The sequence below is a fragment of the Octopus sinensis genome, linkage group LG3 (genome assembly GCF_006345805.1).
Source record: "Octopus sinensis linkage group LG3, ASM634580v1, whole genome shotgun sequence".
NCBI classification, from domain to species: Eukaryota; Metazoa; Mollusca; class Cephalopoda; order Octopoda; family Octopodidae; genus Octopus; species Octopus sinensis.
Genome location: NC_042999.1, coordinates 168143839 through 168164101, shown reverse-complemented (window position 1 = coordinate 168164101; position 20263 = coordinate 168143839). Strand labels below are relative to the sequence as shown.

The 20263-nt window shown below is 39.3% G+C and overlaps 1 protein-coding gene across 2 annotated transcripts in view; it reads left to right on the top strand.

Annotated features, from left to right (window-relative positions):
- Nucleotides 1–20263, top strand: part of LOC115209774 (tubulin monoglycylase TTLL3-like) — a 140839-nt gene that overhangs the window by 24425 nt on the left and 96151 nt on the right. For both annotated transcript variants that reach the window (XM_029778288.2, XM_036501609.1), the window contains exon 3: nt 5998–6150. In XM_029778288.2, coding sequence (XP_029634148.1) covers nt 5998–6150 — 153 coding nt within the window. The remainder of the gene's footprint in view (nt 1–5997; nt 6151–20263) is intronic.

Sequence of the window (20263 nt, the reverse complement as noted above, 5' to 3'; positions counted from 1 at the left end):
TTCAAATTCCGCCAAGGTCGACTTTGCCTTTCATCCTTTCGGGGTCGATAAATTAAGTACCAGTTGTGCATTGGGTTCGATGCAATCGACTTAATACCTATGTCTATCCTTGTTTGTCCCCTCTGTGTTTAGCCCCTTGTGGGTAATAAAGAAATAGGTGTTGGAAATGTAAGAGGAGGTGTGGCTGCAGGGATGGGCATAGGGGAAGAATCTAGGAGTGGGTTGGAGTTTGGAGAAGGAAAAGCTGTGGATGAAAAAGCTGCCTTAACTCGAAAACTTGGCAATGAATTGTGTGTCTTTCAATGTTTTTAATCAGCTGATCACTCTTCTCAGGATCTCTCAGTCTTTGGTTGGGCCTCCAGCATCAGATTTCCTACCACTTCCTGAGAGAAGTCCATCTTTCTGAAAACACAAATACCTTTTTATTGTATGAATTCGTCCCTCTATTTTTTTCCAGCTTCCACCCCCCCCCTTTCCCTTTCACCCTGCATTTCTACCCACTACATACACTTCACTCCTCTCCACTTCTGCACTTACTTTTACACACTAACAAGGCTTTCACATACTCTTCCCTTGGGTCACCTGTCCCCTTGGGTCACCTGTCCCCTTGGGTCACCTGTCCCCTTGGGTCACCTGTCCCCTACACATTCACAACTTTCATTTATGCATGCATATACGCACATATTTTTACCTACCACCTTGTCTTTTTGGTGTACACACATACATGCACCAACACACTAGCACACACCATCACATGGGCACACACCAGCTCACAGACACAAACCAGCACATACAACATTACACACATACACCAACTGGCATTTATTCCCTACCCACTCCTATTCACCTACCATCATCTATCTTTGACACATACACACACATAGGTGCATTTCGTTTCATTTCATTTCATTTGAGTTTGAGTCCATGCTCAGGCCAAGTCGAAGACTCCACCCTCAGAGTCTGGTGTGGTTGCCAGGTTGTATTGTCTGTTTAATTTTGACATGTGTAGGAGCGAGTTTGAGTCAGTTTGTGCTCGTTGTGTATATCCTGGGAGATGGGGTTCATCTCTAATGGTGCTTAAGTATCTATCCAGCTGCAATTTGAATGATTCCACACTGCATCCTGATAGATTTCTGACATGTACCGGAATGGAGTTGAATAGTTGTGCTCCTCGAACCAACAGACTTGACTCTTGCAGGGTTTTTGCTGCCTGGCCAGCCTTTTTGTTGATTGGTGGTAGCTGGCAGCGTCTTCCGTGGCGCAGTGAGTGGTAGGTTTTGATACCAAAGTCTGGCACCTTTTGCATATTCAAATACTCTTTACATTTACACACACCCATGCACATTAATTGGTACCATCTTACATATTTTCTGCCCTTCACTTACATATTCTGGTTCCCAGCCAATTGTCTTTTCATGAAGGGGATCAGATGATAGTCAGATGGGACCAAATCAGAAAAACAGAGAGGCTGATCAACCAGTTCAAAGCCACAGTCATGCACAGCAGTCATTGAAAGCAAGGACTTGTGAGCTGGAGCACTGTTCTGATGAAACCAGACCCTTTTCATCAGTTTTCATGGGCATTTGGTCTTGATAGCTTTTTGTAACTACCTCAGTGAGTTGGTATAGTACTCTCCATTGATGGTGTGGCCCTTTTGAAGGTAGTCATCATCATCATCATCATCATCTCACTTGCCTCAACAGAAGAGTAATAATGCATAAACATAAATTTAAACCACCTATCATCCCTAATCATCATCATCATCATCGTTTAACGTCCGTTCTCCATGCTAGCATGGGTTGGACGGTTCAACTGGGGATCTGGGAAGCCAGAAGGCTGCACCAGGCTCCAGTCTTATCTGGCAATGTTTCTACAGCTGGATGCCCTTCCTAACGCCAACCACTCCGTGAGTGTAGTGGGTGCTTTTTACGTGCCACCTGCACAGGTGCCAGCTGAGGCTGGCAACGGCCACGGTCGGATTGGTGTATTTTATGTGCCACCAGCATGGAAGCCAGTCGAGGCGGTGCTGGCATCGGCCACGAGTCGGATAGTGCTTTTTACGTACCACCAGACCAGGGATCCTGGCTGGTTCAATTCGATTTCGATTTCGCTTGCCCCAACATGTCTTCGCAAGCAAAGGGGGTTGGCATAGGTGCCCAATAATGAAAATGCCTTGTGCATCCCAAAAAATTGAGGCCAACACCTTCCCTGCTGATGAAAATACCTTGGCCTTGGAGTAGGTGAGGAGCAGTGTTTCCACTGCATGGATTGTCTGTTTGTCTCTGGCTGAAAGTGATGAACTCAACATACATTATGGGTTAGAAAATGTTTAAGGAAACCAGCTAGATCTGCCTCAAACAATGTCAGATTTTCCTATATGATCAACCTGGTGTGCTTTTGATCAGGTGTCAGATGACGTGGCCCACTCCAAGTAGAAACCTTCGTGATTGCAAGTTCATTATACAGAATATTCTCAACTCTCATTCAAGATATGCTAATAGAATTGATTATTTGATTTATTATCAATCACCTGTCATCTATGGTGAACACGGTCACTATTTCCCTCATTAGTGGCAATTGCAGGACATTCAAACCCCGGGTCATCTTCAAAGTTCTCTGTTCCCCTTCTAAATTCAGCTGCCAACTTTTGCACAGTTAATAAAGCTGGGATGTTATCCCTTAATGCAGTAACCATGTCAGCATGAATATCATTGGGGGCTAAATCCTTTTTCTACAGGTACTTCATAACATTGTGATGTGAAATTTTGTCTATTTTTCAAGAGAAATCGCTACTAGTTACATTTAAAATCTTCTTTAAACAGTGAAATGTCAGTTTACCCTGAAAGAAACGATGCAGTTATTAAGAAGAGTTGAAGTTAATGCATGAAAAATTTCACAGCTCTAGCATCACTCCTTCTTAGTCAGCTTATGAACTTTTCTGCCCACCCTTGTAAAACCAACCGAATCCAAGATTCTAACTAGCATTATAATCCCAGTTGTTCTAAACAAGCATTTTTTGGTGAAGAGTAAATTGAAATCTCAATGATCTTTTTTCTTTGGCACCTTTTCTTTGACAAACTTTGGCTATATTTAGATAGTGTGCCTACTAGTTAGTGGTTGTATGCAAGCCAAGATCAATGGCTACGAGAACCATTGATATACACGACTTGACTTAACCCTTTTGTTACCAAACCGCCCAAAGCCGCCCGAAAAAAATTTTGGTTACTGTGACCAAATCGCCCAAAGCCGCCCAAATTTACCTATTCATATTTAAATGAGAATATCAGAGCAAATCTCTTTAGTACATTCGTGAAAACACGTGATTATGCTTTGTAAAAAGTTCATCTACAGTTTTGTACAACGATCGACGTGTAATTTTAATTCCCTGAATTTTGGGAGATTTTTTTCCACATTTTTTTCGGCATCGATTTAATTGAAACTCTTGAGGGGTGTATTTTGGTCAGAAATATAGTAACGAAAGGATTAAGCTACAAAATTCAGTGACTGCTTCACCCATCTCTTATGGACACTCAAATGGATCCACTTGCTGGTTTCACATCTCTTTTCTGTTGTTACCAGAACTACCACTGTTCTTTCATTGTGCACACTTTCATATTACCCAATTAACAAAAACTCACAAGCAGGAGTGGCTGTGTGGTAAGTAGCTTGCTAAGCAACCACATGGTTCCGGGTTCAGTCCCACTGCGTGGCATCTTGGGAAAGTGTCTTCTACTGTAGCCTCGGGCCGACCAATGCTTTGTGAGTGGATTTGGTAGACGGAAACTGAAAGAAGCCTGTCGTATATATATATATGTGTGTGTATGTATATGTTTGTGTGTCTGTGTTTGTCTCCCTAGCATTGCTTGATAACCGATGCTGAGGTGTTTATGTCCCCGTCACTTAGCGGTTCGGCAAAAGAAACCGATAGAATAAGTACTGGGCTTATAAAGAATAAGTCCCGGGGTCGATTTGCTCGACTAAAGGCGGTGCTCCAGCATGGCCGCAGTCAAATGACTGAAACAAGTAAAAGAGTAAAAGAGTAAGAGTATACACATCAACATTCTCCACTCTCACTAACTAATGTTACAATACACTTATACACATACATGCATCAAACTAATACACACATAAAACCACTCCCCATCCCACTTCCAGATGCAGATAGACTCTGCTACATGCATGTACATACCCACCTCTTCTTTCTTAACTCTTCCCCATAGGGTACCATTCCCCCCTTTGGTTTCTCATCCTTTGTCTTGCTCCTATATCCTTCCTCTTTTTTATTCTTTTTCGTACATCATCATCATCATTGCTCGACCATGGTCGAGACAATGGAATTTACCATGCTACGCCAGACTTCACGGTCCATCATGGCATTACGGAGGTCCTGTTGCTTGATGCCTGTATCCCTGGAGATTACATCAGGGTAGGAGAGTGTGCGCCCTCTGGTATTGCGAGTAGATGGCTTCCAGAGGAGAAGAGTAGAAATTGCCTCTTTTTCAGCTCTACAACAATGTCCAGCAAACTGGACTCTCCTACCTTTTATACACTCACCATTTCATTTGCTTCTCTTTTACTTTCTTCTGATGAATGACAAACAGCCAAAGCATTTATGCACACTCTTTCTCCATTGAAGTGTTAGACTGCTGCCACATTTGTCTTTGTTTTTGTCTTTGCTGTTCTTTTTAATGTTTATAATCTGATCCTCAGACTTCCTGTGGATTCAACCTTGGATCTTCAACTTTGATCTCCAACTTGAATTATCCAGATTACAAAGGATTAGCAGGTTGGGCAAAATGCTTAGCAGTATATTGTCTGTCATTGTGTTCTGGGATCAAATTCTGCCAAGGATGACTTTGCCTTTCATTCTTTTGGGGGTCAATGAAATAAGTACCAGTTGAGGATTAATACATTATTTACATTATTTACATTTAATGGATATTTGTCCTCATCTTGTTTGTTGTTAACACATTTCGGCTGATATACCCTCCAGCCTTCATCAGGTGTCTTGGGGGAAATTTCGAACCTGGGTTCTCATTCCTAAGGTATTTTTGATGTTGTAGTTGTTATTCCATTCACTGCTTGGAATTGAACTTGGAATCTTGGAATTAGTAGCCCACACTCTTAACCCCAAGATTCCAAGTTCGATTCCAAGCAGTGACCTGAATAATAATAATAATAATAATAATAATAATAATAATAATAATAAAAATAACATCAAAAAATACCTTAGGAATGAGAACCCAGGTTCGAAATTTCCCCAAGACACCTGATGAAGGCTGGAGGGTATATCAGCCGAAACGTTGTGTTAACAACAAACAAGATGACAACAAATATCCATCAACTGTAAATAATGTACATAATTCCTCATCTCTTAAATATAGAACTGTACTAAGATTGATGTAATTGACTTATCCCCACCCCCAAATTGCTGGCCTAGTGCCAAAATTTGAAACCAATATAATGGGGTTACAGTGGCAAATAGTGACTACATATGAATAATATTTGAAAATGACAAGGGACCAGGAGATGTAGTGATTTGCTGTACTTGACAAGATGTTTCAGCTAAGTAAAATTGCTGTCTTGCACACACAACAGGTTTGTCTTTCAGGTGCCATTTAAAAAGCAACCCATGCTGGTACTGCATTAACACACCCATACCAGTGCTATGTAACTGGCAACCAAGCCAGTGATGCTTAAAAAGAATCCAGTACACTGTTAAGTGGTTGGCATTAGGAAGGGCATCCAGCTGTAGAAGCCATGCCACAACAGACAGTTGGAGTCTGTCCAGCCTATGCCAGCACGGAGACTGGACATTAAATAATAATGATGATGACATTGTAATCATATTGCTTTATATTGATGTTCACTGAATCTTTCTCTAATGTAAACATTATCTATTGCTAAGAAGCCTCAAATTATAGACTTGAGAATCATTTTATATGATAAAGCTGTTTCACAAACTATCTAATTTTATACTGTTATATTTTTTTCCAGAATATAATATGATTAAATCCTATACCCGAATTCCCTTCAAACTCTCGAAGCATCCAGCAAGTCTGGATGAAATAAAACTGAAAGGATCAAATGAAAATACACGTAAAAGAGTTCCAAAACCAAAGAATAGCAAAAGTGATAAAGACAAGAACGGTAATGATATTTGACAATTGAACTTACTCTTATTACCAGCTTATGTGGAGGCGCAATAGCCCAGTGGTTAGGGCAGCGGACTCGCGGTCGTAGGATCGCGGTTTCGATTCCTAGACCGGGCGTTGTGAGTGTTTATTGAGCGAAAACACCTAAAGCTTCACGAGGCTCCGGCAGGGATGGTGGTGATCCCTGCTGTACTCTTCCACCACAACTTTCTCTCACTCTTACTTCCTGTTTCTGTTGTACCTGTATTTCAAAGGGCTGGCCTTGTCACTCTCTGTGTCACACTGAATATCCGCGAGAACTACGTTAAGGGTGCACGTGTCTGTGGAGTGCTCAGCCACTTACACGTTAATTTCACGAGCAGGCTGTTCCGTTGATTCGGATCAACCGGAACCCTCGTCGTCGTAACCGACGGAGTGATTCCATTACCAGCTTATAAAGCAACTGTAAATATGATTAGACTTTGAATGATTTCTGGTAGGCATTGAGCAAAACCACTATACTGCATCATTACATATTTCCTTGTTATGTATGGTTTCCAGTCAGTTCATTCACCAGAAATTTCCCTTATGATTGCATTATTTTCAGGAATTCCATCCTATAGTGTTTTGTCTAATCTCTTTCAAACCAAGGTCATGTGTTAGAGCATTGTCCTGATGAAACAAGACCCTTTTCATTATTTTTTCCTGGGCATTTGGTCTTAATAGCCTTTTGTAACTGCCTCAGTGAGTTGGCATAGTACTCTCCATTGTTGGTGTGGCCCTTTTAAAGATAGTCAATAAGCTCAATGCCTTTTGCATCCCCAAAAACTGAGGCCATCATCTTCTCTGCAGATGAAACGACCTTGGCTTTGGAGCAGATGAAAAGCAGTGTTTCCACTGCATGGATTGTCTGTTTACCTCTGGTTCAAAGTGATGAAACCAACATTCTTCCTGGGTTAGGAAATGTTCAAGGAAATCAGTTCCATTCCCTTTTTACATTCTATTCCCAAATGGACCTTACTTCATGTTTCATCTTTTCGGAGATAGGACCTATAGATGCAGGTAATTTAAAGTATAATGGAAGCATTCTAGCCTTATATAAAAAGAATACAGAATTCTGGAAAAAATATCTAGATCTCAGTAGGCTAAAAAGAAAAAAATTGTATTCTTTTGAAGAAATTGTCCTTTCCTTCAAATTTATTCAAAAATGGCAAGTCAATATATTGACTCATCGTTAAGGCAGCAAATTGGCAGAATCATGAGCATACTGGCAAAATGCTTAGCGTCATTAACACCATCTTTACATTCTGTGTTCAAATGCTGCTATGATTGACTTTGCCTTTCATCTTTACAGGTTCAATAAAATAAGTACTATTTGATCCCTGGGGTCAATATAAATGATTTATCCCCTCCCCTGGACTTGCTAGTTTTGTGCCAAAATTTGAAACCAGTATATTGACATATATTCTATATCTCTTGTTTAAAGTCCTTCTTTATTCTCACAAAGTGCAATGTTAGCATACCTCTTATTTCTAGCTATTAATATATGTCTCTGTTATTTCTTCTTCCAACTCATCCAATTATTTTTTCATCTCTAATTTAGTTAAGTGCTCAATCTTAATGAATCTTGTAGTATCATCTTATCCTCTCCACTTTCATTACCTATTAATTTAAGACTTTATCACCTTCATAACTTAGACATTTAGTTTGAAACTTGCAATTTCTTTCAGTCTAATGCATACCTGCTATAACTGTTGTATTAACTGGCTATCAGGGATAATGCCTTACATAATCTCATTAGATTAGTAAGTGGCTAATATAATAATCATCTTGCAGCAACCATCTTTTTGTAGCCTTACTTACTTTACACCCTATCCATTTTGTCATCACTACATCTAGCACCCCACAACTGTTTCTTGTGGGTCCAATGTGAATTAACACTCTTTGTCTCTTTGTATATTTTGTTTAGTCTCTCATAGTAATACTTTCATGCACCTTTTTTTTTATTTATTCACTAAGGGTGTGATTAAATTATTTCAAACTAGCATTATGACCCGGCAACGACGGGTCATAGTGCTAATGCATGTATATATGTGTATATATATGTGTACATATTACATGTACATCTATATACATACATCTACACATAAAATACAAAATACAAAGTTATATCTTGATATCGCTAGTGATAACAATACTCAAAATATATAACAGACTCGAATTGTAGGCCCGTCTCTTGCAATTTCGATCAATTGTATCTTGTCCTCCCTCTTGTATAGAAGTGTGGCTATAATCCAGCCTACCTCTACTTCTGGGGGGAACATTTAAAATTTTTATCCGGGACGTCCTACGTCCCAGATATAAAGGTAAAAATAAAATATTTCCACTTTGCAAGGTTCGAGTCGAGTACTCCCTTGCACACTCCGTTGACTCGAACCTTCTATTGTGGCGAATTTACCGCCTCTGGTTAGATATCTTTCATAGGCGCACCAAGACACTTTTCGATGGTGCTTTCCTCCAGGTGTTCAAATCTTTTTTTCTCTACATTGTATACTTTATAGACCATAGTCTTTTTTTTAATTTAATTTTTTATTTCATTTGGTGGTGTTATCCTAGATTCACCGTCTTTGTCGGTGATCAATCCGAAATAGGTTTGTATTTCTTCCATTTTAATTTTAATGAGTTCGCGCCCGCTGACGACTGCAGCGAAATTCATTTTTTGGACACTCTTCTATCAAAGGCATTCTAACAAAAATGCTTCCGTATAAACGGTGAAAATATTGTCAATTTCCCCAAACAGGGACACAATTCAATTTTTAAACAATAACCAAAGCTCCTTCTCCCAAAGGGGGAGGGTTACAGTTTACAATTATTTAACAAATGCAACACAACAACGTTTCTCTTACGAGGAACCAACAAACGTGATAACAATAGTTAAACAGTAATAATAATAATAACAAACCTTATGGTGAATCAAAAAGCAGTACACAGTTGAAGCTATAGTCCTTTATGTATAAGAAACTAGCAGAGATACCTGGCGTTGCCCGGTTACATTCAATTGAAGAATTAGACTTTTCTATTATATATATATATGGATACACACACACTTATATATGTATATTAATATAAATACATGAAAGTACATGAAGTTTGTTAAAAAAAAGGGAATCATGTATATACCTCCTGGCTGTTGAGATTATAACACCTCGTTGTAAACTATGTTCCTTGTTTTTCCTTGTGGAGCATATACAAAAAGGTTTCTGTTGGTTCCTACTCTTGAGCAGCCAACATACAGTTGCCCATGCGAGAAGCAGGGCTCTTCCAAGAGAAGACAAGCTACAGAGAGGGTTTGACCCTGAGATTTGTTAATGGACATGGCAAAGCTGACACGAAGGGGGAATTGCAGTCTTCTGAATGTAAATGGAATTTCTGCTCCTGATGGAGTAAGAGGAATTCTTGGAATAAAGACGTCATCACCTTTTCCACATCCAGAAAGAATGATTGCCTCGATAACGTGTGACATCATTTTCTTTATCACCAGTCGTGTTCCATTGCAAAGTCTTGGTGGTTCCAGATTGCGGAGTAGCATTACAGGAGTTCCAACTTTAAGTGCTAATATGTGTGGGGGTAGTCCAGGAGGCTCCAGTGAATTGAGAAATTCAGAAGGATAGTTCACAACTTCATTTATATCTGGAATTGTATCAACAGACTTGTAAGTGTGTATAGTGCTGGGAAGAGAATGCATTAGCTGTTGATTAATTTTGTTAACAGCGACGTTTTTTGGAGCTAATATTGCTCTTTCACACAGCCAATTGTGATTTTGGTAGTTTTGTGTGAAGTTGGGAAAGACTTTGTTTTTGAGGTCATCTACAGAATTAACAATGGAGGAAAATGACCACACTTCCATTTGTCCTGCAGCATCGAGAGGCATCTTGCCTTCAGCAAGTGTCAAAATGTCCTGTGCAAACTTTGTGGACATTTTGTTGCCGTGTAGCTGAGCTCTCATGTTAGTGGCGAGACTGAGGATTGTAACATGATTCCACAGGGTAGAGGACTTTAGGCATGCTTGGACTTCATCTGCTCTAGTGCCTTTCGGAATGACAGGAAGAGTTTGCCTGAAATCACCTGACAACAGAAGCGTTACACCTCCCATTAGAGCCTGACAGTTTCAGATGTCTTTCAGGGCTCTATCTAATGCTTCCAAAGCTCCCTTGTGAGCCATATTGCATCCATCCCAGACAATTAGATGACACATTTTAAGCACTTGTCCCTGATCTGAGCTTTTGTTGATGTTGCATGAAAGCATTTCGGATGCTGCTAAATTGAGAGGGAGTTTAAAAGTTGAGTGTGCTCTCCTGCCATCGGGTAACAAAGTAGCTTCAATGCCAGAGGAGGCTACAGCTACTGCAATGTCCTGATGCTGCCTAACTTCTGCAAGGAGAAGCTTTGTAATAAATGTTTTTCCTGTCCCTCCAGGAGCATCGAGGAAGAAGATTCGTCCTTCGCGTTGGCGTACACTGTTAAGAATAGTTCTGTAGGCCTGCAGCTGGTCTGGAAGTAATTTAGGCTCATTTTCAACAATGTACTTTGAAAGCGCTTGAGCGTCGTAGGTTGTTTCACGAATGGCAGCAGTGGGAAGGCTATTTGACCCTGACCTGAATGCTTGTGGCAGGCCATACGTCGACAATTCATTTCCACCCAGTTTAGCAATTCTGTCTTCAATGTCAATTAGTGTTTTGTTATAGATTTCATTGCTGATACCCTCCATGTCAGGATAGAGCAGTTGAGCTTGGCGCGGAAAGTCTTCAGCCAGGTTGTCTCTATATTTGAGCCATAGAGTGGCCGGATCACACAGTTCGCATGCCTGTAGTAATACTGCAAATAGTGCCCTGAGACGTTTAGGTGATTGTGATAAAGCAGCCTCTCCTAAAGTTGCACCCCATTATGCACCATCTTCTAACAGACCTTGTCGATAGCAGGCTTCTCTGTATGTTGTGCAGACATGTCCATGAGCGGTTTTTAGGGCCTGGAAAGACGTTGGCTCTCTGACCTCATGCAGTAGTAGACGAAGGTAGAAGCACTCTTGCTGAGTGGGATGCACTGTATATACTCGCCCAAGGCAAGTCTGAAACTTAATGCCAGGGTATCCATGAACATTTTGACCTGCTTTCCGTGGGGCCCATTTTTTTCCATTCCAAGTGTAGTATGATGGAATCTGTGGATACAGCAAGGTTTGAGTGAATGGATCCACTTGACAAAGCTTGAAGAATGCAGTGAGTGTGCTATCCCTTGGTTCCTCTGCCAACAGAGAAGCATTAGCATCGGTGAAGTACACTCTTTGACCATTTTCCAGGTGCACTGCAAGCTGTTGAATGGCGGGGTGTCGTTGGTGAATTGGAAAGCCAAAGATGCGCCAGAAAGCCTCGTTGCTACTTATGTACCGTCCCACCTGATAATGCGTCACCTCATCCTGGCAGTATTCTTGTTGAAGTCCAAACATTGCAGCGTCAGAACCCTTGTTTACATATTTGCAAATGTACTTGATGGATTTAACGGAGTTGCAAAACTCAACGTTGATGTGGGCATTGAAAGTCTTTGACAGGAGTGGGCAGTATGGAACAATCCATCTATTATCAACCTCGTGCTGTCTGATAGTTGCTGTGAAACCTCCGTCTTCAGGTTTTCTGCGTCTGTATGATGGATATCCATCAGCACCTGTCTGAGTTTCTTGTAGTAACCTCCTTGGAAATCTTTTTGAACATATGCTGTCCTTCAAGCATGGTGTGTTTATGTTGAATCCACGCCCACATGGACCATGTACCATGTTTGCTTTAACTATTTCGTATAGTTCTTTGTCTAAAGCTGGATCAGGAAGCTCTGCAGGGATTATCTTGTCGATGTCATTGGAATTGATCTTTGCTGAGAACCAAAGCAGGATATGAGCATGTAGAAGGCCCCTTTTTTGCCACTCGATTGTGTACATGTCACATTGTATGAGCTCCATGAGAGAGATTAACTTCAGATGGAAAACTCGGGCGAGGAGGTCATGCCTGTCTTTAGGCTTTTGACCGAAGAAGAGTTTGGCCTGAATCTCCTTCCACTTGGGATTGCATGTGAAAGTTATGAATAGGTCAGGCCTGCCGTAATGGCGGACAAAGGTCATTGCATCCTGTGTTCTTTCATGCATGTATCGGGGACTTCCAGTGAATGTAGAAGACAAGATGCAAAGTATTCCTATGTTTGTTGGAGCAGCATCATTGTTGATAGCATCTCGGAGATGGATGTAGCTGTCAGATTGCAATTTTTTTTTTATGTAACCTGATGAAACACAATCTCTCTGATTCCATTTTTGCGCACATATCGACTGCAAATTGATGAAACATCTCTCGAGACTGGTGGAGGTGATTACAGCGGTTGTTTTGGGTCATAAATCTGTTTGAGTAGAAGTTCATGCAGGATATTGGCTTGTTGAGATCTTCATTAAGATTTTGAGGATGTTACTGTAGTAGACCGATGTGGTAGCCATCCTCACCGTTAACAAACAGAAGTGGGTATTGGAGTGAATCGTATGATCTGTGTGTTTCACTAATTCGCTGGAGGGTGGTGTCACATCGCCTGAGGACAATGTCTCTGGGATTGTGCTGTTCACCGTGAAGGAGTACAGCTATTTCATTGTATGTGGGTGCATTGTAACGGCCTGCATGTTCCCTAGATGGTCTTTTCTGGGCATCAATGATAACATTAAAATTTGATGAATCTTCTGTTTTCAAGGTATACTTGAAGCTGCGTACGTAGCTGTTTTTCTGGTGCAAAAGGTCTTGCAGTTGCATTATCAAGTGAAAGTACCTGTGGAAATGGAATTTCGTTGGGTGGCTTGTTCATGTAAATTACCTACAAAGTACAGTTGAAGGAATTGAGGATCTTGATTTTCAGCAGGTTCGAGTGATCCTATCCTATGGTAAACCTGTCCCTGCACTTTGAAAGTTGGCATAAACCCGCCTTCGTGAACAACATTAGCGCCGAAAGATGTCATTTGGAATGCACAATTGTACTTCCGGATGTTATTCAGGAAATGCTTCGACTCTGTAGTTGTGCCAGCATAGAGTGACTTTAAGAGCTGTGGTGGATCCTGCAGTGGAGTGAGGTTAACTTTTCCATTAGCGCAACACATTGCAGGAGTTTCTCTTGACCACTTCTTAGCATTGCAGAAAGAGCAAGTGATACAAAATCCACTGAGAAGGCTTTTGTTGGTCTGAGGCTACAGCAGAAGACACATGCCAAGTCACCACACAGTGGGACTGAACCCAGGACCATGTGTTTGGTACGTAGTTTGTTACCACACAGCCACACCTGCCCCTATGTATGTGTGTGTGTGTGTGCGTGTGCGTATGTGTGTATGGGTAGATATATTATGCATGTATATATGTGTATATATGTGTACATATTACATGTACATCTATATATATACATCTACACCTAAAATACAAAATACAAAGTTATATCTTGATATCGCTAGTGATAACAATACTCAAAATATATAACAGACTGGAATTGTAGGCCCGTCTCTTGCAATTTCGATCAATTGGATCTTGTCCTCCCTCTTGTATAGAAGTGTACGGCTGCAGCGAAATTCATTTTTGGACTTTCTTCTATCAAAGGCATTTTAAGAAAAATGCTTCCATAAAGACGGTGAAAATATTGTCAATTTCCCCAAACAGGGACACAATTCAATTTTTAAACAATAACCAAAACCCCTTCTCTGAAAGGGGGAGGGTTACGGTTTACAATTATATAACAAATGCAACACAACAACGTTTCCCTGACGAGGAACCAACAAACGTGATTACAATAGTCAAACAGTAATAATAATAACAACAAACCTTTTTAATTTATCCCCATTTATGTGAAACCACTTATTCAAGTTCAAGTCATTGATGCAATTTTATACGAATTGCTAATACACACACACACACACAATAAGGGTGAAATATTGAATATTAATTTGATTAATATGAATTGAAAACCAGTGGTGTAGCATATAAGACAATAGCAAATCTTCTAGCAAAATGGATGACCACTGTTAATGGTTCATCCCTGTTATATAATACTTTCACTTTAATAGTTTCAGTATTAAAATGAAAGTGTCTGCATTACAATAGAGAGATGTTTTTGTTTCACTTTTAACACGTAATACTGAAATAGTGGAGAAGATATGATATTGCTGTGGGGTTGCCCTAGGGAAAAAGTTAAAATTTTTTTTGCTGATGACACTCCCCGGACCTTAAGTAAGGCATGTGTAAAATTTGAATGAAATTGATTGTGTCTCAAGTTTTAGGGAAACAGACACACAGACAGACATTCTCAGTTTTATATATAGAGAGATAAACCAACAGCAGTACTCAGTAGAAGCGGCTGTTCAAGAAAACAGACATTACATACACCAAACTTCATATAGATACTTAATGCTAGCTAATTAGCAGATAATCTAATGTAAAAGCCGTGGTAAACAGTATGTGTACAGCTCCATCTGGACTATTCCATTTCTGCACACTAATTTTATTTTTAATTTATTCTCATTCATGTGAAACCACTTATTCAAGTTCAAGTCATTGATGCAATTTTATACCAATTGCTATTTTTACTTTTGTTATGTTATGATTATATTATACTTTGGTTTGATTTTAATTATTACTTACTACATATAATTCAATTGTTATTATTATCTCTAATTTTTATTGTTAAAATGAAAGTATCTGACATAAAATAGAGAAATGTTTTTGTTTCACTTTTAACATGTAATACTGAAATAGTGGAGAAGATATGATATTGCTATGGGCTCGCGCTAGGCAAGAAGTTGAACATTTTTTTGGCCCATGAAACTACGTGGACCCTAAGTAAGGCACGTGTAAAATTTGAATGAAATTGGTTGTGTAGTTCTCAAGTTTTAGGGAAACACACAGACACACATTCTCAGTTTTATATATATAGAGATTATGTCTCTCCAAAATTGTCCTAATTTTCCCTCTTGTTTAAAGTCCTTCTTTATTCTCACAAAGTGCAATGTTAGCATACCTCTTATTTCTAGCTATTAATATATGTCTCTGTTATTTCTTCTTCCAACTCATCCAATTATTTTTTCATCTCTAATTGAGTTAAGTGTTCAATCTTAATAAATCTTGTAGTATCATCTGGCTACTATATATCATATGTAATAATGTGATAATTTAAATATAACATACTAGCAGTATCGCCCGGCGTTGCTCGGGTTTGTAAGGGAAATAACTATATAAGCATTTTTAGAGATGTAAAGTATAATAGCCATCTCAATATGGATAACCACAAAGGGGGGGGGGGTGTTACTGTAGCTTTTTATGTGCTGAGATTTAATAATAATTTTTTAGAGAGTTACTTCCCTTATATATGCCAAAAATGCATTAAAAATGGGAAAAATTGATGGTAAATTTTTTTTTAAATCGTAGACTCATCGTAGACACGCGCTAATACCCAGAAGAGCTTGATATGAATCACGACTATAAGATACCCGGTTTTGGTTAAACTGCACTGCCAAATGTGGGAGTAGTTAGGAATCTAAATCGTAGGAGACAGACAGCACGCAACCTCACTTTTATATATAACTAGCAGTATCGCCCGGCGTTGCTCAGGTTTGTAAGGGAAATAACTATAAAGCATTTTTAGAGAGTTATAGCCAAAAAATAGCAAAAAAATGCATTAAAAATGGAAAAAATATGATGGTAAATTTTTTTTAAAATCGTTGACTCATCGTAGACATTTTTAGAGAGTTACTTTCCTTATATTTAAAAAAAATATGCATTAAAATGGAAAAAAATGATGGTAAATTATTTTAAAAATCATAGACTCATCGTAGACGCTCGCTAATACCCAGAAGGGCTCGATATGAATCACGACTATAAGATACCCAGCTTTGGTTAAACTGCACCGCCAAATGTGGGAGTAGTTAGGAATCTAAATCGGAGTAGACAGACACACAACCTTACTTTTATATATAAAGAAGATATATTAGCTTCATTTTCCCATTGCTCTAACAGTCCTCCATTTCATGCTGACCAGGTTGAACAGAATCAATATGATTGTTTTAAGATGAATGTATAATAATGATTTCTTTTGAGTTGGAACAAAAACAATTTTGTGAGTTGGAAGAGAGTGTGTAATCGATTGAATCAATTCTTCCATGTCATTTTTTAAAAATTATTTCTGTTAGGATTTGTACTTAGAAATGTAAAATTAAAAACTATGTAATAACTACATAGTTTGGTTTGATATTATCTGTACAGTTTTCACCTTGTAATAAGTGTTGCTTTTTATTAAAGTATGAAAAATTACCTTTACCATTATAATACTATTGATTGTTTCCAATAATTTTATTAGTTAGATCGAACGTGGTTGATGCCAGCGCCGCCCCGACTGGCTTCTGTGCCGGTGGCATATAAAAAGCACCATCCAAACGTGGCCGTTGCCAGCGCCACCTTGGCTGGCTTCCGTGCCAGTGACACGTTAAAAGCTCCAACCGATCGTGGCCGATGCCGGGCCCCCCTGGCACCTGTGCAGGTGGCATGTAAAAAGCACCCACTACACTCGCGGAGTGGTTGGCGTTAGGAAGGGCATCCAGCTGTAGAAACACTGCCAGATCAGACTGGAGCCTGGTGCAGCCCCTGGCTTCCCAGACCCCGGTCGAACCGTCCAACCCATGCTAGCATGGAGAACGGACGTTAAACGATGATGATGATGATGATGAAATACAGAAAGACAAGTCCTGGCATTCTTTGTGTAAGCCTGGCAAAAACTGATCCGATTGATACAGGTTGGGGCTGCAGTTATGAAGAGCAATGAAGTGTAAGAGAGAGAAGGGAATGATTAGAAGTGGAAGGAAGGATAGAGTTGGGTCGGTTGTTATGGAGGAGGTATGGCCAAGAAGGAAGAAGTGATAAATGTGTTGTGTGTTGGCTGTTGTAGAGGAAGGAGGTATGCAGCTTGTTTGTTCAGAAACAACAGAGGTAACAACAGCAGCAAAAAACAAAATATGTGTCTATCAGTAATTGTGATATGTGAATGAGTCTTTACTGATCAGACCTGTCCTTCCTTTGGCAGCAGGCTAGGATATCTATATGTGCAGACTTAACACTGTCTTAACCCTTTAGTGTTCGCATTATTCTGCCAAAATTAATGCTTCTTCATCTACATCGTTTTGAATTAATCATGCATTATCTTGGAGCTGTGAGATTTTGATGAGGTAGCTGTTAATTTTTAAAACGATATTGTAGGGTTGGTGTGAGAGACCAGATCTGGCCAGTTTGAACATAAAACAGATTAACTATTTTGGCCGGATATGGCCAGTTTAAATACTAAAGGGTTAAATATGTGAGCAGTAGTACTTCAATGCAACTTGCATTTGAATTTTGTAAAGTTAAGAAGTGCTAAAGTATTTTCTGTTCCTGAAAAGGAGCCTATTCTTTTGAGATGCTGTTTTTTGCTTGTGTTGTCTATTTGAGATAGCCATGAGAGAAATCATTGATTAGGAAACCTAGTATTTATAGCAATTCTATGAGAATTAATTTTGTGTTGTTCCTGTGTGGAGAGGCTCTATTAATAAGATTATTTTCTTGATATGTGTAGCAATTTTATTTTGGTGTTCTTAGGGGAGAGTAATTCGTATTTCCCCCATTAAGTGTTGTTTTCTAGGAAGCAGTGTATTTCTTGTGTGAAATTGGTGCCCCCACCAGTGCTGGTGCCACATAAAAGCATCCAGTCCACACTGTAATGTGGTTGGTATTTGGAAGGGCATCCAGCTGTAAAAACCATGCCAAAACAGACCTTGCCAGTGCTGGTGCCACATAAGAAGCACTGAGTCCACTCTCCTGGGTGGTTGGTGTTAGGAAGGGATGCTAAAATAGCGAAGGGGATGTTTTATGCTGGGAGATGAGAGGTAAAAATCATGCCAAAACCCTGAAGCCTGGTGCAGTCTTCTGGCTTGCTAGCTCCTGTCAAACCGTTCAACTCATGTTAGCATGGAAAATGGACATTAAATGATGATGATGATTATGATGAAGCTGGGCTGTAAGTGGAAAATACCAGCAGCCTAAAGATAAGTGTTGTATTGTATCAGGTGTACAGGTATAAGTGTTGTTAGAAGTAACGGGGAAAACGTTTTTGTATACAGAAGTGCGTTAGAGCCATCTGGGAATATCTTGGATTGAAAGCATGGATTGAAAACAAAAAACATAATCTCCCTTGTTGCATGTTACATTGGCACATCATAACAGTAAATCTCCAGTCCAAGAGATGTGATACAGATGGAGACCCACAAGCAAAAATTTGTCAGACACAACTAAAAGTTTTGTTGATTTCAAGAGCAGCAACATTATTTTCCATATTAGTTATGTAGTTAAACATTATTGCTTTGCAACAGATTAAAGAGAAAGTTTGGCTCTGTGGTTCTATAGAGTTCCTTATAGAAGTATTGAGATTCAATAAAATGAAGAGGAAGCTGATGTTTATGATGGTTTCCTGCACCTTTGGGATATTTGGAAGCGATAAGTTGGTAGTTGGCATACCCACCTTTTGCTATAGTTTATCTTCACACAGAATGTTTGTGTGTGTGTGAGTTATCACATTTAAAAGTCTGATTGATAATTCTGAATCTTTTATCATTATGTCAACAGGATACTTCTATGAAAGAAAAGAGCTTTGCATACTAGAAGAATAAAATGTAAAATTTTTACATTCTAAACAATTTTTGAGAATTATTTTACCCTTATGCTAGGGAAATGTTTAACTAGTTGCAGCTTAAAAGTACTTATGTTGTGTTCTGGTTCATTTTTCTTGTCCTGCAGAGACAACTGTGTTGAACTTTCGGTTCATTTCTCTTGTCATATACAGATTACAACTAGTAGCCTTTAGAGTTTTTGTTCTTTTTATGTTTTCTTCATTTCCAAAAATAATTTTTCAGTTTTCTTTTATTAAGATAAGAAATATAATTGTCAGCTTATATTCAATTTTCCATGCTGACATGCATTGGACGGATTTTCTGAAGCAGTGTTTTATGGCCAGATACCTTTTCTGTAGCCAACACTTTTATGGCATTTAAAATGGGATAACCACAGTATAATTTAAGTAAATCAGGTTACTGCATAATAAAAAAACCAGTTTCTGTTTTTTCACCTAAATTAGAAGTATTTTATAGAAGGAGCTCTTTATATTTTGTTGTTTAATGAATGCTTGATTTGAAACAATTAAATAACATGAGTTTAGGAGCAGATATCAATGACAATTGTAATCTGATGTAAACTGTAATTTAAAATCTAAAAAAGGATCACAACACACATAAATACAGAAACTCTACTTGAAAAAGTATCAGCAAATGAATCAGACACTGACGAAAATTGCTTTTAGACCTCAGTTCTAGATTTGGCTCCAATTCCTGGAATTTCCTCACTAATTCCCTTATAGATTCAGCCATGAGAATTAGATTGTCAGCATAGAGGCATTCCCAGGGATATCAGGTCTTAAAACTCCTCTGAAATATTCTCTAGGAGAGGACCGAGGACTGAATCTTTCACACTAAATTGGTCACTGAAATCATTGTTGACATTCACTGTATTTACTGCTTCTTTGTAAATAGCTTGTACTGCCCTCACAAGCTATTTATCTACACCTAGTTTCTTCAGTGACCACCAAATTACATAATGTGGTGCCATGTGAAATGCCTGGTCCAAGCCAATGAATCTTAGAAATAAGTGTTTACTCTTCAGGAGAAGTTCTTGGCTCATCAGGAAGATTGCATCCTTGGTATCTCTTCTGGGTATGAAGCCAAACTGCATCTCATCTATATCTATCCCATCACAGATCAGTTGTTCTATGACTCTTTCTCTTCCCTCTCTCTTTCTGTGTCTATCTGTCTGTCTGTCTGTCTGTCTGTCTGTCTGTCTGTCTGTCTGTCTCCCTGTGTGTCTGTCTGTCTCTCTGTGTGTCTGTCTGTCTGCTTCTCTGTGTGTCTGCCTGTCTCTCTCTGTGTCTGTCTGTGTGTCTGTCTGTCTGTCTCTGTCTGCCTGTCTGTCTCTCTCACTGTGTCTGTCTGTCTCACTTGCTGTGTC